This window comes from Pipistrellus hanaki (genome assembly GCF_964339955.1).
Source record: "Pipistrellus hanaki genome assembly, chromosome: 3".
Taxonomy (NCBI): Eukaryota; Metazoa; Chordata; class Mammalia; order Chiroptera; family Vespertilionidae; genus Pipistrellus; species Pipistrellus hanaki.
In genome coordinates, this window is record NC_140505.1 from 122876424 (window position 1) to 122897727 (window position 21304).

At 36.7% G+C, this 21304-nt stretch overlaps 1 protein-coding gene across 10 annotated transcripts in view; it reads right to left on the minus strand.

Moving 5' to 3' along the window:
* Positions 1-21304, minus strand: part of NAV3 (neuron navigator 3) — a 774341-nt gene that overhangs the window by 17807 nt on the left and 735230 nt on the right. For 6 of the 10 annotated variants that reach the window (XM_084876277.1, XM_084876272.1, XM_084876275.1 and 3 more), the window contains 8 exons: positions 20596-20768; positions 20248-20313; positions 18862-19015; positions 17114-17288; positions 12265-12362; positions 8688-8783; positions 8234-8402; positions 6826-7061 (listed from right to left, as the gene is read on the minus strand). In XM_084876277.1, coding sequence (XP_084732403.1) covers positions 6826-7061; positions 8234-8402; positions 8688-8783; positions 12265-12362; positions 17114-17288; positions 18862-19015; positions 20248-20313; positions 20596-20768 — 1167 coding nt within the window. The remainder of the gene's footprint in view (positions 1-6825; positions 7062-8233; positions 8403-8687; positions 8784-12264; positions 12363-17113; positions 17289-18861; positions 19016-20247; positions 20314-20595; positions 20769-21304) is intronic. The other 4 variants (XM_084876279.1, XM_084876278.1, XM_084876274.1 and 1 more) reach the window with 1 other exon arrangement.

Genomic DNA, 21304 nt, shown 5'->3' on the forward strand with positions numbered 1-21304 from the left:
AGAAAAAATTGCAGAATTTTAATGTGGTCAAATTTTAATTATGAAAAGATACTTTATTTTTCATGAGGTGAAAGGATAAAGATAGTAAGAGAAAGAAGAGAAAGTAAACTTAAGTTGTGAATAGGGCAGTGAGAAACAACTAGAATAGTCTAAGTGGTAGTGTTAATTTGGGTGGGAGGGCAGTCATCATAGAGATGGATGGAAGAAGATGGATTTATAATATTTTTTTTCAAAGTTGAGCTGGGCATTTCTAAATGTGTATATTCAGTATGCTAATATTAACGTATTTGTAATCTAATAGAAAGAGTGTGGACATGGTTAAAAATGGAGTCAGCACAAGTTGAAACCAATGGAGTCACCCAGATGAGGACAGATGTGAGAAAGAACAGTATATATGGGAATATTTTTACTTACCAGTAGGTGAGGGAAGAGTAGTCAGTGAAAGAGACAAAGAAGGAGCCTTCTAAGTAGGAAGGAAACAAGGAAAAAAGAAAAATCAGAGGAATTTCTAGAAAGGAGAGGTGAACTATAGCAATTTGCTATACATAAGGAAAGGAGAAAGGAGAAAGGAGAAAGGAGAAAGGAGAAAGGAGAGAGAGAGAGAGAGAGAGAGAGAGAGAGAGAGAGAGAGAGAGAGAGAGAGAGAGAGAGAGAGAGAGAGAGAGAGGGAGAGGGAGAGAGAGAGAACAATGGGCATTGTATTTGGTAGTTAAGAAATCACTGGGTGATTTTTGGAAAAATTGGGCCATTAAATTTTATTATGGTTCACTATCATCTTGAGAAGGGAAATAGATTGGAAGATCCAACTGGGAATCTAAGAAAAAAGGTATGGACCAGTGGCAAGTAAAAATTAGCATACACAAATAATTTTGTCATATAAATTAAGAGTTTTATAGATCTTTTGGAAATCACTTCATGATTCTCACCATAGCTTAACTGGGGGAAAGTCTTAGATTGAAGTACTGATGCATTAACATTAAAGTCTCTTGTCCAAGATCAAATCAGGCAGTATAAAACATCTGTATCTACCAGATGGACATTGAGGATGAGATAAATCCCATACTTTGAAAATATACACAGAAAATAGCAGTTATATAAACCTGTTGATCATTGCTTTCTTTGGTTTTGATTCTAGGCACACTACTAGTAAAAATGAATCTGTCAAGTCCAGTTTTCTGATCTTTCCCATCTACCACTCCAGGTGGCTTCAGATGACCACATATTTTTTTCCTAAATCCATCTCTAGGTTTCTGGGCCCACTATTTCAAATGTCACCAAATATAATTGTTTATATTTATGCTCTCAGTCAAAATATTCCAACTAGCAGCATGAAAGAAGGCTTGAAGAGTGAGAAGAGGGTCAGAATGTAAAATACAGATGTATTAAAGCAAAAAAATACATTTTTTTCTTTTGATGGTTTATTGTTAGCTATTTTGGAATCAGTAAGTGCTTTTTGGCTTCATCTCTTCAGTGCTGTCTACAGTCCAGTATAAAGTACATCCACAATTACAAAGCTCCATTTTTCAGAGAAAGGATTTATTATTTTATGCCTCATTCACACTTCACTTAATAAATCAACACTGTTAGTAGCTATCCCTCACACAATCTCACTTTTTCATTCCTAGTCCTTTATTACTATTCTCATTTACCACTCCTACAAAAACAGAACAGAAAAAACAAAACAAACACACACACACACACACACACACACAACAACAGTGTAGATTCTCTCACAATTTAGCATGAATTGATCAAATTCTCTGGCAACAGTTCTGTATTCAGCATTACTAATAGCTCATTCTCATCTTATAAAAATAAAGAAAAATAACATTTATTACTTTGTATTTTGTACTTCCTTAGTGCTGAATATCAGATGATTTGCCCATGGTGTTTTTGTTTTGTTTTGTTTTGTTTCTCCCCCCCCCCCCCATTTTACTGTTTCTGAGCATCATTATCTGTATTTGAACACTCTTGGCAATGTTTTATTTTTCTTTATTTTGTAATAAAAGTTAAACTGACTTAATGGCATAAAATATTCTATTATGAAATAGTAGAAAATAAGATTGTTGGGAATATCAGATCAAAAGAAATTTAAAGGACACATATAATGTTGATAAGAATAGCTCCAAGCACTAAAATTTTTTTTAAACTGAGATAAAAAGTACCTATATATAACAGGGGACTTGGGGTTAAGGCAAATTTTATCATTAATATTAATTAACCCAATTTATTAGCATAATAAAACTCATCCTCATGAAGCCCAAGTGAACCTGATTTAAAACTTGATTTTAAGTGATACCCAACTTCATCAAAATGCTTTGGATTCCTGTAATAAATATAGTCTGTTTTCTAACCATTTGTTTTCCCTTAAAGAAAGCAAGATTTAAAGAATTTTGTCAACTCCACATTGAGGGGAAAATCACACTGAGGATGACTAAGAAATGTCAATCCTTTTATCATTTTGACTAAAAAGAAAAAAATATTCTGTTAAAAGTCTCTTAAGTACAGATATGAGGAGAACTGACATTCACAGTTGGCATTGAACAATATTGGATGGAACCAGCAAACACTGTGTTCCTCTTGCTTCTTAGAGAAGAGTCCCATATTCTGGTTCCATTCCATTGTCTCTCTTTAGTTGTAATGAGTATGGGTGATTCAACGACAATTTGAACACTGCTGAGCTCCAAGGATATATTTGGAATACATGCATTATATTAATTTAACTTTAATAGATCCCATCCTGCTTTATGACATCTTTGTTTTCCTTGAAAAATAAATATAAGAAAATTTTGAATAAAGGTGCATGCGTGTGTGTGTGTGTGTGTGTGTGTGTGTGTGTGTGTGTGTGTGTGTCTGTAAGGGTCTGCGTGTATTTGTTTATAAAAACCTTCATTGGGAGGCAAGGGCTATATCCTATATAATAAAAGCATAATATGCAAATCGACCAAATGGCCAAAAAGCAGAATGGCTGAACAGCATAATGACCATCCAGACGACCATCTGGGACCATGCTATGACACCCACTGGTGCCAGGTCAGCCAAGGCGGGTAAGATGTGATTTGTTGGGAGCCCGGCCATCACCCATGATTGCCCCATAGAGGGCGGCTCAGGCCGCTAAACAGCGGGCTGCAGTAGTTAATGGGGCCTCCCTCTGCGAGGGAAGCTCAGGTCCCAAGTGCCAGTGGTTGGAGGGAAGCTCGGATGCTAGCGGCCTGGGGAAGGAAGGCCTACTCTTGCATGGATTTTGTGCATTGGGCCTTTAGTGAAATTAATAACAGGCAACACTTACACTGCACTTGTTACTTGTACTGTTCTCTCTCTCTCTCTCACACACACACACACATATGCACACACTAGAGGTCTGGTGCACAAAATCTGTGCATGGGGGTATCTATTAGCTTGACCTGCACCCTCTCCAATCTGGGACCCCTTGGGGGATGTCTGACTGCCACAGGATCGAGCCTAAACTGGCAGTTGAACATCCCTTTTGCAATCTGGGTCTGCTAGCTTCTAACCACTTGCTTGCCTGCCTGCCTGATTGCCCTAACCATTATGACTGCCTGCCTCATTGCCCCTAACCACTTGCCTGCCTCCTCATCACCCCAACCACTCACCTGCCAGCCTGATTGTCCCTCACCGATTACCTGCCTGTCTGATCACCCCTAACCAGCTCTGTCTGCCTAATTGATAACCACTCTGCTTGCCAGCCTGATCACCCCTAACCACTTGCCTGCCTGCCTGATTGCCCCTAACCCCTTTGCCTGCCTGATCACCCTTAACTACTCTGCCTGCCTGCCTGCCTGCCTGATTGCCCCTAATCACTCACTTGCCTGCCTCATAACCCTTAACTGCTCACCTGCCTGACTGATCACTCCTAACAGCCTCTGTCTTGGCCCCGCCACAGTGGCTTCATCTAGAATAATGTCTGGAAGGTCGTTCGACTATCCAGTCTAATTAGCATGTTATGCTTTTATTATTATAGATGACTATATAGCTATTTGAGCACCATTTATGGAAGAGGCTATCTTTAATCTATTGAATATTCTTGGCTCCCTTGTTATATTAGTTGACCGTATATGCTCGGGTCTATTTTGGGGCTCTCCATTCTTTTCTATTGCTCTATATGTCCTTTTTCTTCTTCTTTTTTTGCCAGTACTATAACTTTTGATGACTATCATTATGTGGTATAGCTTGAAGTCAGGAAGTATAATAATATTTCCTGTTTTATTATTCATTTTCAAGATTTCTTTAGTTATTTGAGGTCTTTTGTGGTTCCATATAAATTTTAGGTGTATTATTTTCTACTTCTGTAAAAAATACCTTTGGAATCTTGACAGGGATTGCACCAATGGCTTTTGGTAATATTGATACTTTAACAATATAAAGTCTTCCAATTCATGAACACAGAATATCTTTCCAGTTATTTGTAACTTCTTTGATTTCTTTCATTATTGTGTTATAGTCTTCAGAATAGAAATCTTTCATCTTATCTTAATTTAAATTTATTTCTAAGTATTTTATTGTGTGTGTGTGTGTGTGTGTGTATTTATTTATTTATTTATTTTTGCTTAAAATGACAGAAATTTATTGGCTCATAGATCTGGAGGCTAGAAGTCCAAATCAAAGTGTTGGCAGGTCCATGCTCCCTCTGAAACCTGAGAGTCCTCCTTTGTCTCTGTCTAGCTCCTGGGAAAACTCCCTAGAATGTTGACTGGAATCTTTGATATTTCATAGTGCGCATCTGGATAACTCCTGTCTCAGTCTTTGTCTTCACATGGCATTCCCTCTTGGTGTCTCTGTGTCTAATGGCTTCCTTCTTTTTTAAAAAATTATCTTTTAACATTTTAAATGTTTAGTTTAAGCATAATTTTACATTGGTTTCAGGTGTATAATATAGAGTATTTTATTGTTTTGATGCTGTTATAAATCAAGTTGATGTCTATTTCTTTTATTCAGAAAAATTCATTGTTAGTATATAGAAATGCAACATATTTTTTCATGTTAGCTTTGTAGCCTGCAAATTACTAAATTTATTGATTAGATTTAATAATTTTTCAGCCGAGTCTTTAGGATTCTTTCTCTATAAAATCATGTCAACTGAAAATAGAGAAAATTTTTCTTCTTTTCCAATTTTGATAACTCTTATTTCTTTATCTTGCCTAATTGCTCTAGCTATGACTTCCAGTTCTTTGTTGAATAGTAGTGGTGAGAGTGTGCACCCTTGTCTTGTTTTTGATTTTAGGAAGAAAAAAAACAAGTATGATGTTAGCTGTGAACTTGTCATATATGGCCTTTATTTTGTTGAGATATGTTTCTTAGATGCCTAATATACTAGTATTGAGTTTTTTACCATGCTGAGTTTTGTCAAATGCTTTTTCTATATCTTTTAAAATGACCATGTGATTCTTTTCTTTCATTTTGTTAATAAGTTGCATCACATGATATATTTTTATATGCTGAACTATTCTTGGATCCCAGAGATATGCACCACTTGATCATGATGAATGATCCCATTAATGAGCTGCTGAATTAGGTTTAGTGTCCTATTCTGGTTTTGGTATCAGGATAATTAAAGTTGGACTCGTAAAATGAGTTTGGGAGTATTCTCTCCTCCTTTTTTTTTTTTTTTTTTTTTTTTTTTTTTTAAAGAGTTTGAGAAAGGTTGTTAATTCATCTTTAAATGTATGGTATAACTAAAGCAAAGCCATTTGGTTCTGGGCTTTTCTTCATTTGAAGATGTTTGATTACAGACCCAATCTTCTTATTAGTAGTCAATCTACTTGGACTTTATAATTCTTCCAGATTCATTCTTGGTAAGTTGTATATTTCTAAAACTGTTTCCATTTCTTCCACTTTGTTAGCATGTAGTTGTCCATTAGAAAGTTTTTGTTCACTGCATGTATGGTTTATTTCAAGAATCCACTGAGTTTTGGATGCTTTGGGAATCATGTTTATTCTTGAAAATGTACAGGCCTGAGGTTTCTGAGAGTTTGGGTCAGTTTATATCATTTAACCAGATTATCTGAAAAATAGCATTGCCCTGTATCATGTGGATTCCCTCAGAGACTGGTCATAACATATATAGTTTTCTAAGAGAGCCTTAGGTTGAATTAATTGAAAATGTAATAAATATTATTATAGGCAAAGCATAGTGTTAAGCATAAACTATTTTCTTTTTACAATGTCTCATTTTACTCAGAATATATGAAAGTACTAACTAGGCCTTATAGCCTCTCGTACTTATTAAAAGCTGAGAGTGTTCAAGCTATTATGGTACATGAGCTTTCAGTTGATGCTAACAGGGAATACTGTTCAATTTCCTAAGTGTTTTAAGCAGAAATCCTATAGAAATATGATGTAAGAAATTGCTGCTCCCAGGATTTCTGCCTGGGATATTCTAATTATACCCAAATCCCCATTACGACTATACTTCAGTTAATTCCTACGTACTTATTAAGACTCAGACTCAAGTATTGCCTTTTTATAGAGCTCTGATTCCTCCAGGAATTGTTATTTTTACCCTTTGCATCTATACCACTTTGCATAGATCTCTTTCTACTCATACTTTCTCAGAGAAATCAGATAATAGGGAATCTGTCATTTCTTCTGTATATTCCCAATGTTTGTGATAACTTAATGGTATTGAATAGCAGTTTTGTTCAAAGTCATGAAGCAGGGTTTAGTCCACTACTACATACTACTTTTAGTCAAAGAGATGGATACATTTCCATGTACCATATGGAACTTTTATGCAATCTTAATGCTTAATTGCTTAAGACACCTCTGGATAAACAGCAGTGGTTCTCATAGAAAGTTGTGACTTACCTTACTTGACTTGTGGTCCACATTAAAAGTGGCAATTGCATCCTCTGTCTTTTTCCTCCCAGATTTGGTTATTACATATTCAGCAAGTTTGTTTGCTAAATAGGTCTTTCCAGTACCACTAGGTCCTGAGAGTATAATTCTGTGATGCTCCATCAACAAGTTAAAGTACCTTTGGGTAATCGGTTTAGGAATTAGTGTATCAAAAACAAAACTGTCCAAACTGTTTTCTTCTACCCCTGAAGGAAGAAACAAAGGGAACAGCTTGCTTTATTGTCCTTACACAAGCTAGAATTTAAAATATAGTGTCAACTGCCAACAACGCTTTGCTATTCATAGCAAAGCAGTCCTTGCAAAAACACTTTCCTTGATACTTGTATCCCGCAAACATATGCTGCCATTTTAAGACAAAAAACATCAGTAGTCAGGCAGAGTGAACATGCAAAAGAGAGCGAGCCCCTTCCTTTTGTTCAGGCTTCCTTCCACTGTCTACTTCATGCTTCCTGCTCAAGTTTCCAGGAAGAAATGGAAGCATCACTATAAATTCTACTCTAAAGCCTCCTTCCCTTTGAAGGTGGTAGTTTTGTTAAGAATAAATGTAAAGACTAGAATACAAAATATGTATGTATGTATGTTCTTCCCTTTTTCTTCCTATTTCTCCTTTGTATTTTCATTTAGCTCTCATTACACAACCCAGCTGTACAGCCACTTAAACTTTTGGAAAACACAGATTGTGATATTTAGCAAGGAATTAAGAAGTAGAGAAACAGTATCTCCTTTTTACTTACTCAATTACCTTAATCATAAATCAAATATTGACACATTCCTATTAATTCATAGTTTATATAGATGCACCCTGAGTTTTTCACATGTATTAAAAAGAAATTATGGAGAAAAGCATAATTTAGATATTCTATTTGCCTATAATTAATCACATTATGCAAAGCAAAGAAAACAATTTCTCACCCTTGATTATCAAGTTCTATTCTCTATCCCCAAAGGGTATTTATTGGGTAAACATATTTTAAAATCAGAAATGTAGTGATGAATACATTACTTTGGAACATACATGTTTTGAATCCTCCCAATGTGAAAGATGGTAATGGAAGAAACCTAGCAACTTTAAATTCCCTAAACCACATTCCTTTTTTTTAAGTCCTGGAGAATTTTTAAAATCACAGTCCAAGTTCACATTCTCAAATCCAAAGGATTTCATTTACATGGATTTTAGTGTTTTAAGTAGGGTTTCAGTGTTTAAAATGTAAATACAGTTCATTACATACCAAAACTATTAAAGTAGTTAACACAATGTTCAATATGAAAATATGAAGGAAAACTGAGGGGGGGGAAAAAGTAATGTTGGTTAAAAAAAAAAAATACAATGTGCTTGTCCTCTCCTTTTGATTTTTACCTTTCAGATTCACAGTGATGATGTTATTATCTCCAACAAGGTATCCACAAGGCAGCAACTCAGGCACTTCTAGGCTATGGGATCTAATTAAATCCCCTATGCAGTAGCTAGCAATGCAGTCAGAGCTCAGACCAAGGCTAGCAGATGTATCAATTCGAGATACATATTCCTAAATGGTACACACAAAAACAGGAAAGTCAAAACTGAGGTTCAGCTCATCTACAAAAACAAACAAACAAACAAACAAACAAACAAAAAAACCTCATGGGGATATGAAACTATCTGTCAAGAATTTTAGAAATGGGTAATATAAAACTAGATTAGATGAAAGTTTTCCTTGGTATTTGAAATGAAGGAGAGTAAAAGCAAATACGTTTATGCTATTAAAGCAAAGGGACATATCCAAAATGAAGCACATCTAAAAATTAATATCAAGATATCTTGCACAACTTACCTTAAAGAGACGTCTAATTACACCATCTAAGACATCCCACTTGGTTTTTCCACTAACACCAATGGATCCTATTAAATACGCCTGAGACTTCTGGTCCTAAATAAGAACAAAATAAAACAAGATAAAAACCCAACCGTGTGTCTTGTCTTATTACTACATTTCCTACTAAATGTATTGATGTAGTGATGGTTAAGACTAATATATTTATTAAGCCTATGGGTTTTATAGTAACAGATACACACAGCGGATTATGTAAAATAAAATACCCTCCAACAAACTAAGTAACCAATTAAAGAAAAGAAGAAACAGCTATAGCAACAAAAACAAATAAGAGAGTAGATGAAATAATATGGTCAAGAAAAACGGATTCATGACCTGTTCAGTAAAAGGGACAGGGCCAGGAGAGAATAGTCTTCCGTTTCAATGCAGAGGGTGCATTCCTGGAGAGAAGCAGCTCAGTAGAAAGGAAATGGTGATAGAGATGGAATAGAACTATGTCATATGAGTCCTAGAACTTCATCTTACTATTTTTGTGATTTTATATTTGTTAAGCTTTTTTTTTTTAAGTTATTCACTTAGATTATCTTTAAAATGTAATCCAGCTTTAAAAATAATTTTTCCATGGTAGTGCTGCATTTATATACTTACAAAACAGGTCCCATTTTGAATTTATCAGAATATTCATCATTTTAAAGAACTTGCAGGGGATGAATAGGACTCATTTTAGCAAGCAAACAATCCCTTTACAATATAAACAATGGTCCCAAATTTATCATTTTTGTGGGATGGGATTTCGAGAAATTTCTACATGTATTGGAAAAGTAAGCAATTCAAGGTTCATAGTCTAATTGGATCTTCTTTCATGACAAATGATTACATGAAATAGTGATCATGACACCAGTAGATAGAATTAAAGAGCATGTAGATTACAATCTTGGGTCTAGTCACCAACTGCATACTCCCTAACATATGGTCAAATAATAACTGAATGAGGTATTAGAAGACATGATTATACAACATACAACATCTACCACATAATTAATAAATATGACCACAGGTGAATCACTTAGTCAGCTCAGAGCTCCAATTTCTTCATCAGTAACATTTAACTCTATGAGGGTCAGTGATTATCACCATAATTTAGATAAAAGCTGATTAAGAAGCCAATACCTTTAACATAAAAAATGGAGAAATTGATGGCAAAACCACTGTGATATATATATATATATATATATATATATATATATATATATATATTTTTTTTTTTACTACTATTATGGATTAACTGTTGGTGTTCTCCACACAGCCCCAAAATTCATGTTAAAGCCATAAACTTCAATGTGATAGTATCTGGAGATGGAAACTTTAGGAGGTAATTAGAGTTAAATTAGGCCATTGAAGTGGGCCTTTCATGATGGAATTAATGGTCTTATAAATAGGGGAAAAGCGATCTCTCTCCTCCAGTACACACACTGAGGAAAGGCCAGGTGAGGACACGGGGAGAAGGTAGACGTGTACAACTTGAGGAGCGAGCCCTCATCAGGAATCAAATTAACCGGCACCTGGATTTTGGACTGCAAAACTGTGAGAAAGTAAATTCTGCTGTTGAAATCACCCAATCTATGGTATTTTGTAACAGCAGTCCAAGAAGACTTAAGACAACTACTTTCAATTTTCAAAGACACTGTCTATTAGAATACTTTTGAAAAACAAAACTTGTTTTTCAGTGTTATTGTAACCCAGTCAAAATGGACACGGATACAATCCTATATAACAGAGAGTTAGCATGCTAATTAGACCAGACAGCAGAACGATCTTATGAAATGACCTGCCTGAACCACCAGTGAGTGGGGTTTTGGGGGACAAGGCCAGTGAGCCTGCACCACCAGGCTAGCCATGGCAGTCCCGGTGCCCCCGCTTCCACAGAGCAGGAGAGGGGGCTCTGCCTCCTGGTCCTTGTGCTGTGCCTTCCTTATAGGTGGCCACAGGGGAGCAGGCCTAAGCAATAGCTGGATATCCTCTGAGGGCTCCTGAGTTTCCAGAGGGATGTCTGACTGCTAGCTATGCCTGATACCCCAGGGAGTGGACCTAAACTGGCAGATGGACATCCCTGAGGGCTCCTGGGCTGCCAGAGGGCTGTCTGACTGACAGCTTAGGCCCAATCCCCTGGGGAGCAGACCTAAACTGATAGGAGGACCTCCTCTGAGGGGTCCCGGACTGAGAGAGGGCACAGGCCAAGCTGAGGGACCCCCCAAGTGCATAAACTTTCATGCACCAGGCCTCTAGTGCTTTTTAAGCAGCTGCTTTTAACTTAGAGGTAGTTTAAAATTCACTGATATTATTATAGTCTTTTACTGTAAGACCTACTTCAGGAAATCAGGCCCATATCTGCAGCTATAGCAGAAAGTTTATTCTTGGGATTTTTGATCAGTGTAAAAATTCTCACTTTCTTTAAAAATTTAAATAGTTCCATACTTTAAAAATTCTGAAGCAGTTTTTGCTTTACTGTTATTAGATTCTTACAAATTTGTATTCTTGGCCACTCAAATACATTTTCAGCTTGAAATATTATTTTTAGTTTTAAGAACAGGCTAGAGTCAGAATGACATTGTCAATTTGAAGGCAATATTCAATTCCAGAAAAATTAAAACATTTGCCTTATCAGCTAAGGCCTTGCTTCAAAATGATACATACGAGTAGTTTAGAACTTATCATACTGAGTTCAGTAGACTATGTCTTTCCAGTGTTTAGGATATTTATATAGATTACTAGAGGCCAGGTGCATGGATTTGTGCACTGGTGGGGTCCCTCAGCCTGGCCTGTGCCCTCTCACCAGCCAGGCATCAGGCCAAAACCAGCAGTCTGACATTCCCCAAGAGAGGTAGTAGTGCACGAGTGGCAGGTGGCTGGGTAGGAGCCTGAGCCCAGGCTGGGCACTGCAGCTCTCTCACTCATCCTGGCCCCATTGCTTCTGCTGCCACCACCTTTCGGTAAGCTCCCCGAGAGGCACTCCCACTGTAGGAGCACACTGACCACCAGGGGGCAGCTCCTGCATTAAGTGTCTGCCTCCTGGTGGTCAGTGAGCATAATAGTTACCCATTAAACTGTTGGACAGTCGAATGGTTGACCAGTCACTTAGAGTTTTATATATATAGATAGATAGTCTCTTTGCAGAAAGGCCAAATTGACAGCTATAGCAACATGTTACTGAACATCATAAATATCACCTGTATTCTACAAGTGAAACCTGATGGATATTTTAGAATATTTCATTTTATATAAATGTTTATAGCAAAGAAGGCAACTTTTTTTTTTTTAAGTTCTAGAAACGAGGGTCACTGACAATCAGTGAGGATTCAGTGAGCGGACATGGCATACTGAGACACAGGTTTACCTATATGATGGTTTCATTTCTTTCAAGTCCCTAATTTTTCTGCTCCTATAACATATTAAGGTAATGCCAAGACAAACACTGCTAATAATATGTTAATCAGAACCAATATTCAAATATAAAATACAGTTGATTCATGGTCATTCTCAGCCTTTAGAAATAAAGAATTTAAGATTAAAGAAATACCTTTGCATGACCGTAACCCTTGCTTATGGAGACTATAATTTTCACACTGCGTCCATCTTTATGTCCGCTTGCATCACCGGCATCATCTAGCAAAATATCTACCAAATTAAAAACACACATAAAGTAAAATCACGTTAGCTCAATTTGTCTGTTACCATTGTTTTCTCCCTCAGTTAGTTTTATAATTCAATGGGACTAGTTAGCTGTTCTGATTCCCAAATTAGCCTGATTGGCTTAAAAATCTTAGCCCTTAAGAAGCTGAATTACTGTGGTTAGGTTAAAGTTTTCCATCTAAAGTTAAAGTTTCAATCTGACAAAGATATTTCAGCTTCCAAATATCTTCACCCAAGTGCTGGGCCATGGCTTTTAGATGAGGAAATGAGGGTTTTCCTTTTCCATTACACTCTGGTCTGAGTACCTGCCTAATATTCAGTTACCATTATAACCGTGACAAACTGAAAAGCAATCTGATTTTTCAATCCAATCTAAAGTATCCAAGCTCAATATCCATACAATTTATGAATGCAAAGGTTCAGAGATTGACTGTCAGCTAAAATTATTTTCAAGCATTTGGCACGTATCCAGCTATATCACTGCTTACCTTACATCAATAATTATGATACTGTGATTGAATTTCAACTATGGCATTATACTTACTTTCAAAAGCATATTAATTATCACTCCCATGTACTCTTTATGCTTATAGTTTCCAAACCAGAATATTATTTTTAGTAATCAGCTAAGAGTTACAGAAGCATGATAAAATTAGCTAACCTTTAAAGCGCTAGTCCTTAAATATGATTAAAGATAATTTTCAAAATACATTATATGAGATTAATGTCCAATTTGGAGAATTATTAAGGAAAACTAGCCCAAATATATGTTTTCCTTTAATAATGATGTTATTATAGAGCCATATTTAATATGAAGATAGTCTTCTGTGGACGAAGAAAACTCAGTTATGTGTTGAAAGCACATGTGTCTGGTGACAGGAGGATTCAACTGCTCTGACTGCAATTTTATAAAGACAAGGGCTGCCATCGTACCATCATAGAATCAATAATTTAATCAAATAGCTTCTGAAAATGGAATGGTTCCATTATCTTAATAAGGAGGAATATGCAACTTTGCAAAGGAAGGAGAAAAAAAAATCCCTTAAGACCATAATAAAAATGTAGCATTCAGAATTTGAAGAATATGAAGATTTCTGCTAGATTTTTTTCTTTTTAATTTTTATGAGAGAGAGAGAGAGATTGGCTGATCCACTTACTTATGCATTCATTGGTTGATTCTTGTATGTGCCCTGAGGGGGATTGAACTGGAAACCTTGGCATTTTGGCAGAATGCTCTAGCCAACTGAGCTACCCAGACAGGGCTGAAAGTCTTTTAATCATCAAAGACTATCCCCCTTACTGGAATTTAATTATTTTTATCAGATTACCATTCTCATAGTCTCTTACTTTTTCACCTATCCCACTAAAAAAAATAAAACTCTTCCTTACGTGTCATCTTAATTCTCTTGCTCCTTTTCTCAGAAGTTTATAGTGGCTCACTAATAGCTGTTCACACATAAATTTCTCCTAATTCATGACCAAATTAACTTTTTAGTACTTTGCTCAATTATTTATAAATGTTGACAAATATGCAAAAATATTGATTACACATAAAATATATCAGAAACTGTGCTGGGGACTGGAAATAAATACCAAGGTGAGAATGTATACTACAAAAGTATGCAAGATAATTTCATAATGAGCTAAGTGCAAGAAATGAAAGACATAAGACATAGGGTAGTGAAATAGAGTAAGTGAAGGGAGCCTTCTCTAGACAGATAGGTAATCTTGGAAGGCTTCCTGGCAGAGGAGGTATTTAAAACTAAGATCACGAGGCTGAGACGTGCTATGCAAATGAAGACCTAGAAAAAGAGGTCCCGTCAACATAAATAAATTCAAAAGTCTTGATGAATGAGCTAGATGAGTTCCAGGAATGGATAAATATTTGGGATGGCAGGAATCCATAAGGAGAGGGGAAAGCATGAAAGGATATAAGGGCCAGCTCATGTATTACCTAATAGTCCATAATAGGGAGTTTTATCTGATTTCTGATCTATTTGTCTGCTGCAATTTGCCTTAGGGGATGTTATTCATTTTATATCATGCTTACTCTTAAAAAATAGACTTAAAATATAAAATGCCTCAGTAGTAAGGTAAATATTTGTCAACAAGTAAGTGACTAATTATTCGTGGCTCTCACATATGTGACTATTTAAAACACAATGGCTAGAATCTCAGGCACTAGATTCATCCAAACTTGGGTTCAAATATTAGCTCTGCCACTTACTAGGTGTATGATCTTCAACAAATTATTATAGTCACTTTCCTAAGTCTTTATTTCTTTATCTGTTCAATGGGGCTCAATCTATTTCATAGGGTTACTGAGAGCATAAGAAATAATGCTTTTAAAGCCCTTTATTCTCAGTACTTAATTTTTAAAAAAAATGATTTCAGAAAGAGGAAGAGAGAAGAAGAGATAGATAGAAAAAACAATGAGAGGGAATCATTAGTTGACTGCCTCCTATTGGGGATTGAGTTCCAACCCAGGTTTGTGCCCTGACCATGAATTAAACTGTGACATCCTGATTCATTAGTCAATTCTCAACCACTGAGCCATAGCGACCTGGCATATAAATTTAGCTGTTCTATTATTACTTTTCTCCATGTTTTTTTTCTAACTATTTCTATTGATGCTAAGAGGAGCATATCATGATTCTTATTCCCAGTATATGTTAGGCTGACCACTTAAAGAAAGAACTCTGAGGAAAAACAAAGCTCATCAAGGTTAAGTGTCCTATATAGTTTATTTTTATGGAAAATTAGTTACGGTCCTATGTAAACATTTTGAGGGAAGAATAAAAAGATCTGTCATTCTGATTATAATAAAGTGAAATTTTGAAAAAAAATTTAAAAAAAGGCTTTTGAAACATCTGTCTTTACTGGATGTATGGAACCTGTGGTTATGTTTCAAGAACTGGGCATTTGTCAATGATCCTCTCTATACCTACTTCCTTCTTAAAAAAAATAATCATGAACCTTAGAAAGCTTTCTGCTAAAATGTCCCAGCCTAGACACACTTCCGATGTCCAATATTGAACTCACTAAGCAAGAGTGAAGGCAACATCAATGAACACAGAAATTCTAAATTTGATTTCTTTAATTTTATATTTACTCTTTATGAGTTCTAAGCATTCCTGGACATGAATATTAGTTTCATTTTCATATGGGTGTTCTTTCTAAATTACCTTTAATACTAACCTTGCCTTCTTCAAACCTGATCATATTTCCCTAGGAAATAAAACAACAACTATGTAGTAGATGGTGAACTCTTGTCATTAAGCCACCCTGTAAGGAACAGCCCCTGCCTTTCCTTGGGAGTCCATCCCTGGACACACACAGGCACAGACCGCCATTAGGTGTGGGTCCTGCTTCACTTTCCTGTCAGGTTCATCACCAACAAGCCAACACACAGGATATTCTCAGAATTCTCTGATTTCATATATTTGAAGTTCTTGTTCTGTCTTTTTAAGCATCTTTCAAAGAGTGTGGATGAACCTTAGAGACAATTCATATGTTCAAGTTATTACCATATTTCTATGGTTTTATTTTACCTGTTAATTTGCCAACTCATTTATTATGACTTCTCTCTGTTTTGTCTGGGCTACTAGGATTTGTTTTACATGATGTTTATTTTCAGAATTGTTTTCCTTTCCCCAGTCCCAACCAAAGGTTATTATAAACATTGTTTTCCTGAATTTCAGGGAGTTCCTACATGCTTTTTATGAGAAGAAAGCAAATATGCATTGAGACCATTCAGGGCAGATCTACTAGTAGAATTTTTTTTTTTTTTTTTAATTCTGGTGTTTTAAAAGGAAGAGATGCAGTTGATTAAAAATGTCATCAATATGAGCATGCGGTATCTCTGGTTCTCTTCTTCATCTTTGTCATCATCTTCTATATTTCATTGTAATTTGGGGCAACTCCTGAAGTCTCTCAGTTCTATAAATCCAGTTACCCAGGAACATGTATATTATTGATTGTCAAGCGTCACCTGGTGGCTGTACTTTGCAATTACCACAGATACACATGTAAATCTTTCCTGAACTAAACCTCATGTGCATAAAATAATTCAATGCAACAGGAGCAGTTATATTTCATAACTGACTAGATCATCAGCTATCAAGGCAAATTTGTGTCACATCATTCTATTTGCAACTGAATGAAACCATACCCTTGTTCCATCATTAGTACCTCTGAATACAGTAACAGAACATTTAATAGAGCTGAAGATTAAGTGATGAGCATCACTACGTTCTCTCAGCAACATCACGCAAAGTCTTCTAGTCAAATGTAGGAACAGGTCCTGAAGCCCTTATAAATGGGCTCAGTACATCCCAAGCACTATAAAATCGCCTGGGGTGATTAGTGTTATATTCATGAGCACTAATGATCATCAAGTTCCTTTATTCTATTACAGAAGAGAAAATGCTTCTCAAAAAGTGATATATAAATCGTATCTCTAAGTCATTCACTCTTTCCCAGAGAATTTACTTTTAAAACAGTAATGAAGTAGAATAGGTTTACAAGAGAAAAATAGGACTACTGCTGAGAATTAGAGTGTTTACATTTTAAGAGGGTAGGAGTGAGAGTAGTGATGGGTAAGGTTCTCCAAATTCCAGTATCCGCAACCCCCCTCCCCAGCTCCCTACCCCCCCGACACACACACACACCGTCACCACCCTGCCTCGGTTGAGTCATAGGAGCACTTTGATTCAGGCAGGTGTGCGCACAGTCACCTGAGGTAACAGACTCCGTGATGTTCAGATTGTTTAGAGAAAGTCCCAGCGACTGCCGTGAGGACGAGGAGGACGTGCTACTTGAGGATTCTGAGGAAGGCCGAGCAGGCTTAGCTGTGTTACCAGTTTCTGCTTTCAGCCGGTCATTTTCAGCCTTCAGAATTTCAATTTCATTCTTTTGTGAAGATGGGAAACAAGAAAAAAAATTCAACAGGTTTGATTGAGAAAATGGTATCATCTGTTTTATCACAGTTAATTAGATTGTTTACTAAATAAAGCATGCGGTCATATCTTATATAATGAAAGGCTAATATGCAAATCGATGAAACAGCTGTATGACCGGTTGCTATGACATGCACTGACCACCAGGGGGAAGACACTCAATGCAGCAGCTGCCCCCTGGTGGTCAGTGTGCTCCCACAGGGGGAGCACCGTTCAGCCAGAAATTGGGCTCAGGGCTGACAAGCACAGCAACAGTGGTGGGAACCTCTCTGGCCTCCGCAGCAGAGCTAAAAACCCCTCAGGGGATGTCCCACTACTGGGAGGGAGCCTAAGCCATCAGTCAGACATCCCCCAAGGGCTCCTGGACTGTGAAAGGGTGTGGGATCCCAATGGCATGGATTTCACACATTGGGCCTCTAGTGTTAAATAAACAAATATAAATTATGAAAATAGACTTTCTCCCAAAAAAAGGAAAAGTAATATTTTCTTGTCTCTCACATTCATATATTCACAAATATAGACACACTAAACATTAGAATTTCAATAATTATTTTTTAATGTATCAGATGTTTTCAAGATATGGCCTCATATGAGTTGAGAATACTATAACTGCAGACTTCACAATATTTCCCATCTTCTATTTTTATCTTTTTTTTAATATTTTTCATTTTAAAAGTACTGTTAAAAATCTCATAGCAGATGACGTTTGTAACATTCTGAATTCACAGAGAGTTGAAAATCACAGGAAAATAATGCAAATAAGGTGATTTCAAATTACTTCAGAATCCTAGCTAACATCTGAAAAAGTTTTTGTTCCTTCAAAATGGGGCATGAGGCTCTCTAAAACAACAAAAGCCTTTTGATGAATATACATAGCGGCAGATGAATCTGCTCAGCAATGAGCTTTTCTCCCTCCGTCATCTGCAGTAGCAAGTGATTACTGGTTCACAATAATAAAATGAAAACTTAGTCTGAGCATAGACTGAGTCTGAATTTAGCCCTCAGATGCTTAAAAAAAACCAAACAAATACACGCACACACACACACACACAAAAAAAAAAAAGCTTTACTGTTACAGATGGCATTCGACATCCCTTTTACTTTCAGATTTAGAAAGCTTGAGTTATATTTCTGTGGTTTTCTCATTACTTTTGTTTTTCAGTAGAAAATAGGTAAAGGTATTTGAAAGTCAGATTTCAAAAGAGCAGGGGAAAATCCAACATAAAGGCAAATCATGGAAAAGTGAAGAAGCAAGGATTATAGCTGTCGCTAAAATCTTAGCTGCCACAGGCATCCAATCACCTGAAAGTGTATTGAATGGTCTGTGTGTGCAACTGACCAGTTTGTTTTCCCACTTCCATATCCGAGATTTCTTCATTTGGTATTAAGAAATAAGTTACAAAGATTAAATAAACAGTACATTTCCATGAAAGGGTGTGTGGTGAGATTTGTTTTTGCAAATAACTGAGGGAAGGAAGTAAGCAGTACCATCCATCCCTCCGTGTGTTCCTTGCATCAGCACTGACCTGCATCCTGTTCATGGCCTCACGAATCTGATCGAGGTGATGAGCGGAGCTGAGGGCCTCCAGCCGAATGTCTGTTAATTTTAATTCCTTTTCTCTGAGCTCACTCTTCAGCTGCAGAATTATCTCTGCCTCAGCCTCAGTGCATTCACAGATGCTGAAAAAGGAAACAAACACAAATTGGTAGTTGGGGGAAGCCAGAGGATTAGGAAAAGCAATGCTTCTCTTGAAGACTGAACTGTAATATTAACCAGCAGGGACAGACATTATTTGCTGCTGGCAAAACCTAGAGAAAAGGACAAAGAGTTTTACACACAGTAATACAGGTTCACAATTGGAAATAGGAACTATCTTTTTTTTTTTTTAACCTTCTCTTCCTGTTTTCTGAAGTATGAAAACAGTCTATTATTACTGTATATAAAATGACCCTCAAAAGCCTCTTGTTGCTGAAATTTATGGGCTGCAGAGTCCAACTGATATTACATTTCATTCTACCCTTTTCCAAGGGACTGAACTCTCTATTTGCAACATATGAAATATTCTTTTTTAAAGAGATGTTATGTTGTTAAAATGTTGATTTTTTTGTTTTATGAAATTATGCAAAGGATAACCTTATTTGTCATAATACCATCTTCAAGTTACCATGAAAATTCAATATACATATTGTAGGAAATAAATCAGAGAGATTAGTTTTGAACATGGAAATAATGGATGAGTGTTATATAATGCTCCTGCTAGGCTCAGCTGACTCAGGGGATCACAACCAATGAAGCTAAATCATAGATTTCAGTCCATAAATGCAGGCTAGTTGAGGGCTGCTGAAAGGTCATATACATTACATCCTCATTATTGTTTGTTATTGTTTTGTGGACACCTTTGTAGAAAATATGTCAAAAAAATTTGTTTGTGCAACTGACACCATTGTCATTTAAAATGTGAGAACTAGGTCGCTGATCATAAAACCTTAGTGTGTTCTTCCTTCCTCTGTGAGTTATGAAATTTTTTAGGATGATAAGTGTCTTACATGGTCCTTAGAGGCCCTGTTCTTTAGGACAATTCCTGGCTAGTCATTGTCATGGGCATACAAGGAAATCTGGTTTAAATGATATATAAAACAAAGAGGTGCATCAGAGCACGTTTCTACAGGCTGCATTCTATCTTGTAAATTCAAGGGGTGGGCTACGATGAAAACACTACGCTGGATTATCTCACACAATTAAAGAAAAACAGATTGCGGTTTGGCTTTAGGAAACAAAATTTTGCTTCAAAACCAGAAAGACAGAGGAGGTTTCGATTGTTGAAACGCATGCGAGTGGTTTTAGAAAAAGCAAAAGCAAACATCCTCTAGGTTAGAACCTGGCTCTTTTCATGCATCACACTCCATTTTACCGGGATCTATGCTTGTAGATGACAGGGCCATTTCGACGTTTCTTTGGTGGCCAGACAAGGGGTGACCTGCATTTAACGCACAGTTAGACAGATCCATGGACAGGTGCGAGTGAAAAGAAGTGAGCATAATAACTTAGGAAAGTGGAGAATGGGATCAAGAAACACTCAAATTCTAATAGATGAAAAGATGGAAACAAACGCTGTCTGACATTCCAAGGAAGCTCTGAAACAGGGCTGGTAAGGAGATGCGGTAGCAGCAGAACCTGATGACCTTTAGAACACAAGTATGGGCAAGGTCTGAAGTTGTTGGCAAAAAACGCTCAGCATTCTGCAGAGGGAGTGACTTACGCCGAGGCTGACTGCGAGGGCTTCATGGATGAAGACCCACCATCCCCAGTGTTATGGGGCAGCTTGGGGGATGCCGGAAGAGATGAGTCTGTGAGCTCTTCAATGTCCGAATGTGACGAAGGAGGCTTGGTGGACTTTTTCTTCCCAAAGGCTTGTTTGAATGAGCTTCTCAGCTGAAAAAAGGACAGAAATTACCTTTCTTGTCTCTTTGCACTTGGGGAATTTTGCTTTGGGGCGTTAGTTTGCAGGTGCCATCCTAGCCACTGCCTGGGGTCAGTATGTAAAAGCAGAGTATTAACAGTTGCAGCACAGTATCTCTAAAAAAAAAATAATAAAGATACCGTGTTTTGTGTTTTTGTTCTATTCTTGTATTAATCCAGCGTAGCGCAAACATGGAAGGCTTTTAAATAGTGCAGGGTCAAGGGCATGGCTGTCAGAGCACTCATTTAAAACTAAGTACCTTGAAGGGATTTCATTCCCAATGCTTCTCTCTTCAAGGCAATTTGTTTTAAATGGCCACTTTAGCGCTACAATCAAGTCATGTCCTGCTGACAGTATAAACTTAAAAAGCAAAATTAAATCAAATTCACCTAACACTTCATTAACTGTGGTTTTCTATTCAAATTTTCAATTCCCATACTATTTAAAACCAGAATCGGTATCCCCTACAGCTCTATTCAGAAAATGGTTTTACTTCTTCTTTTTAAAA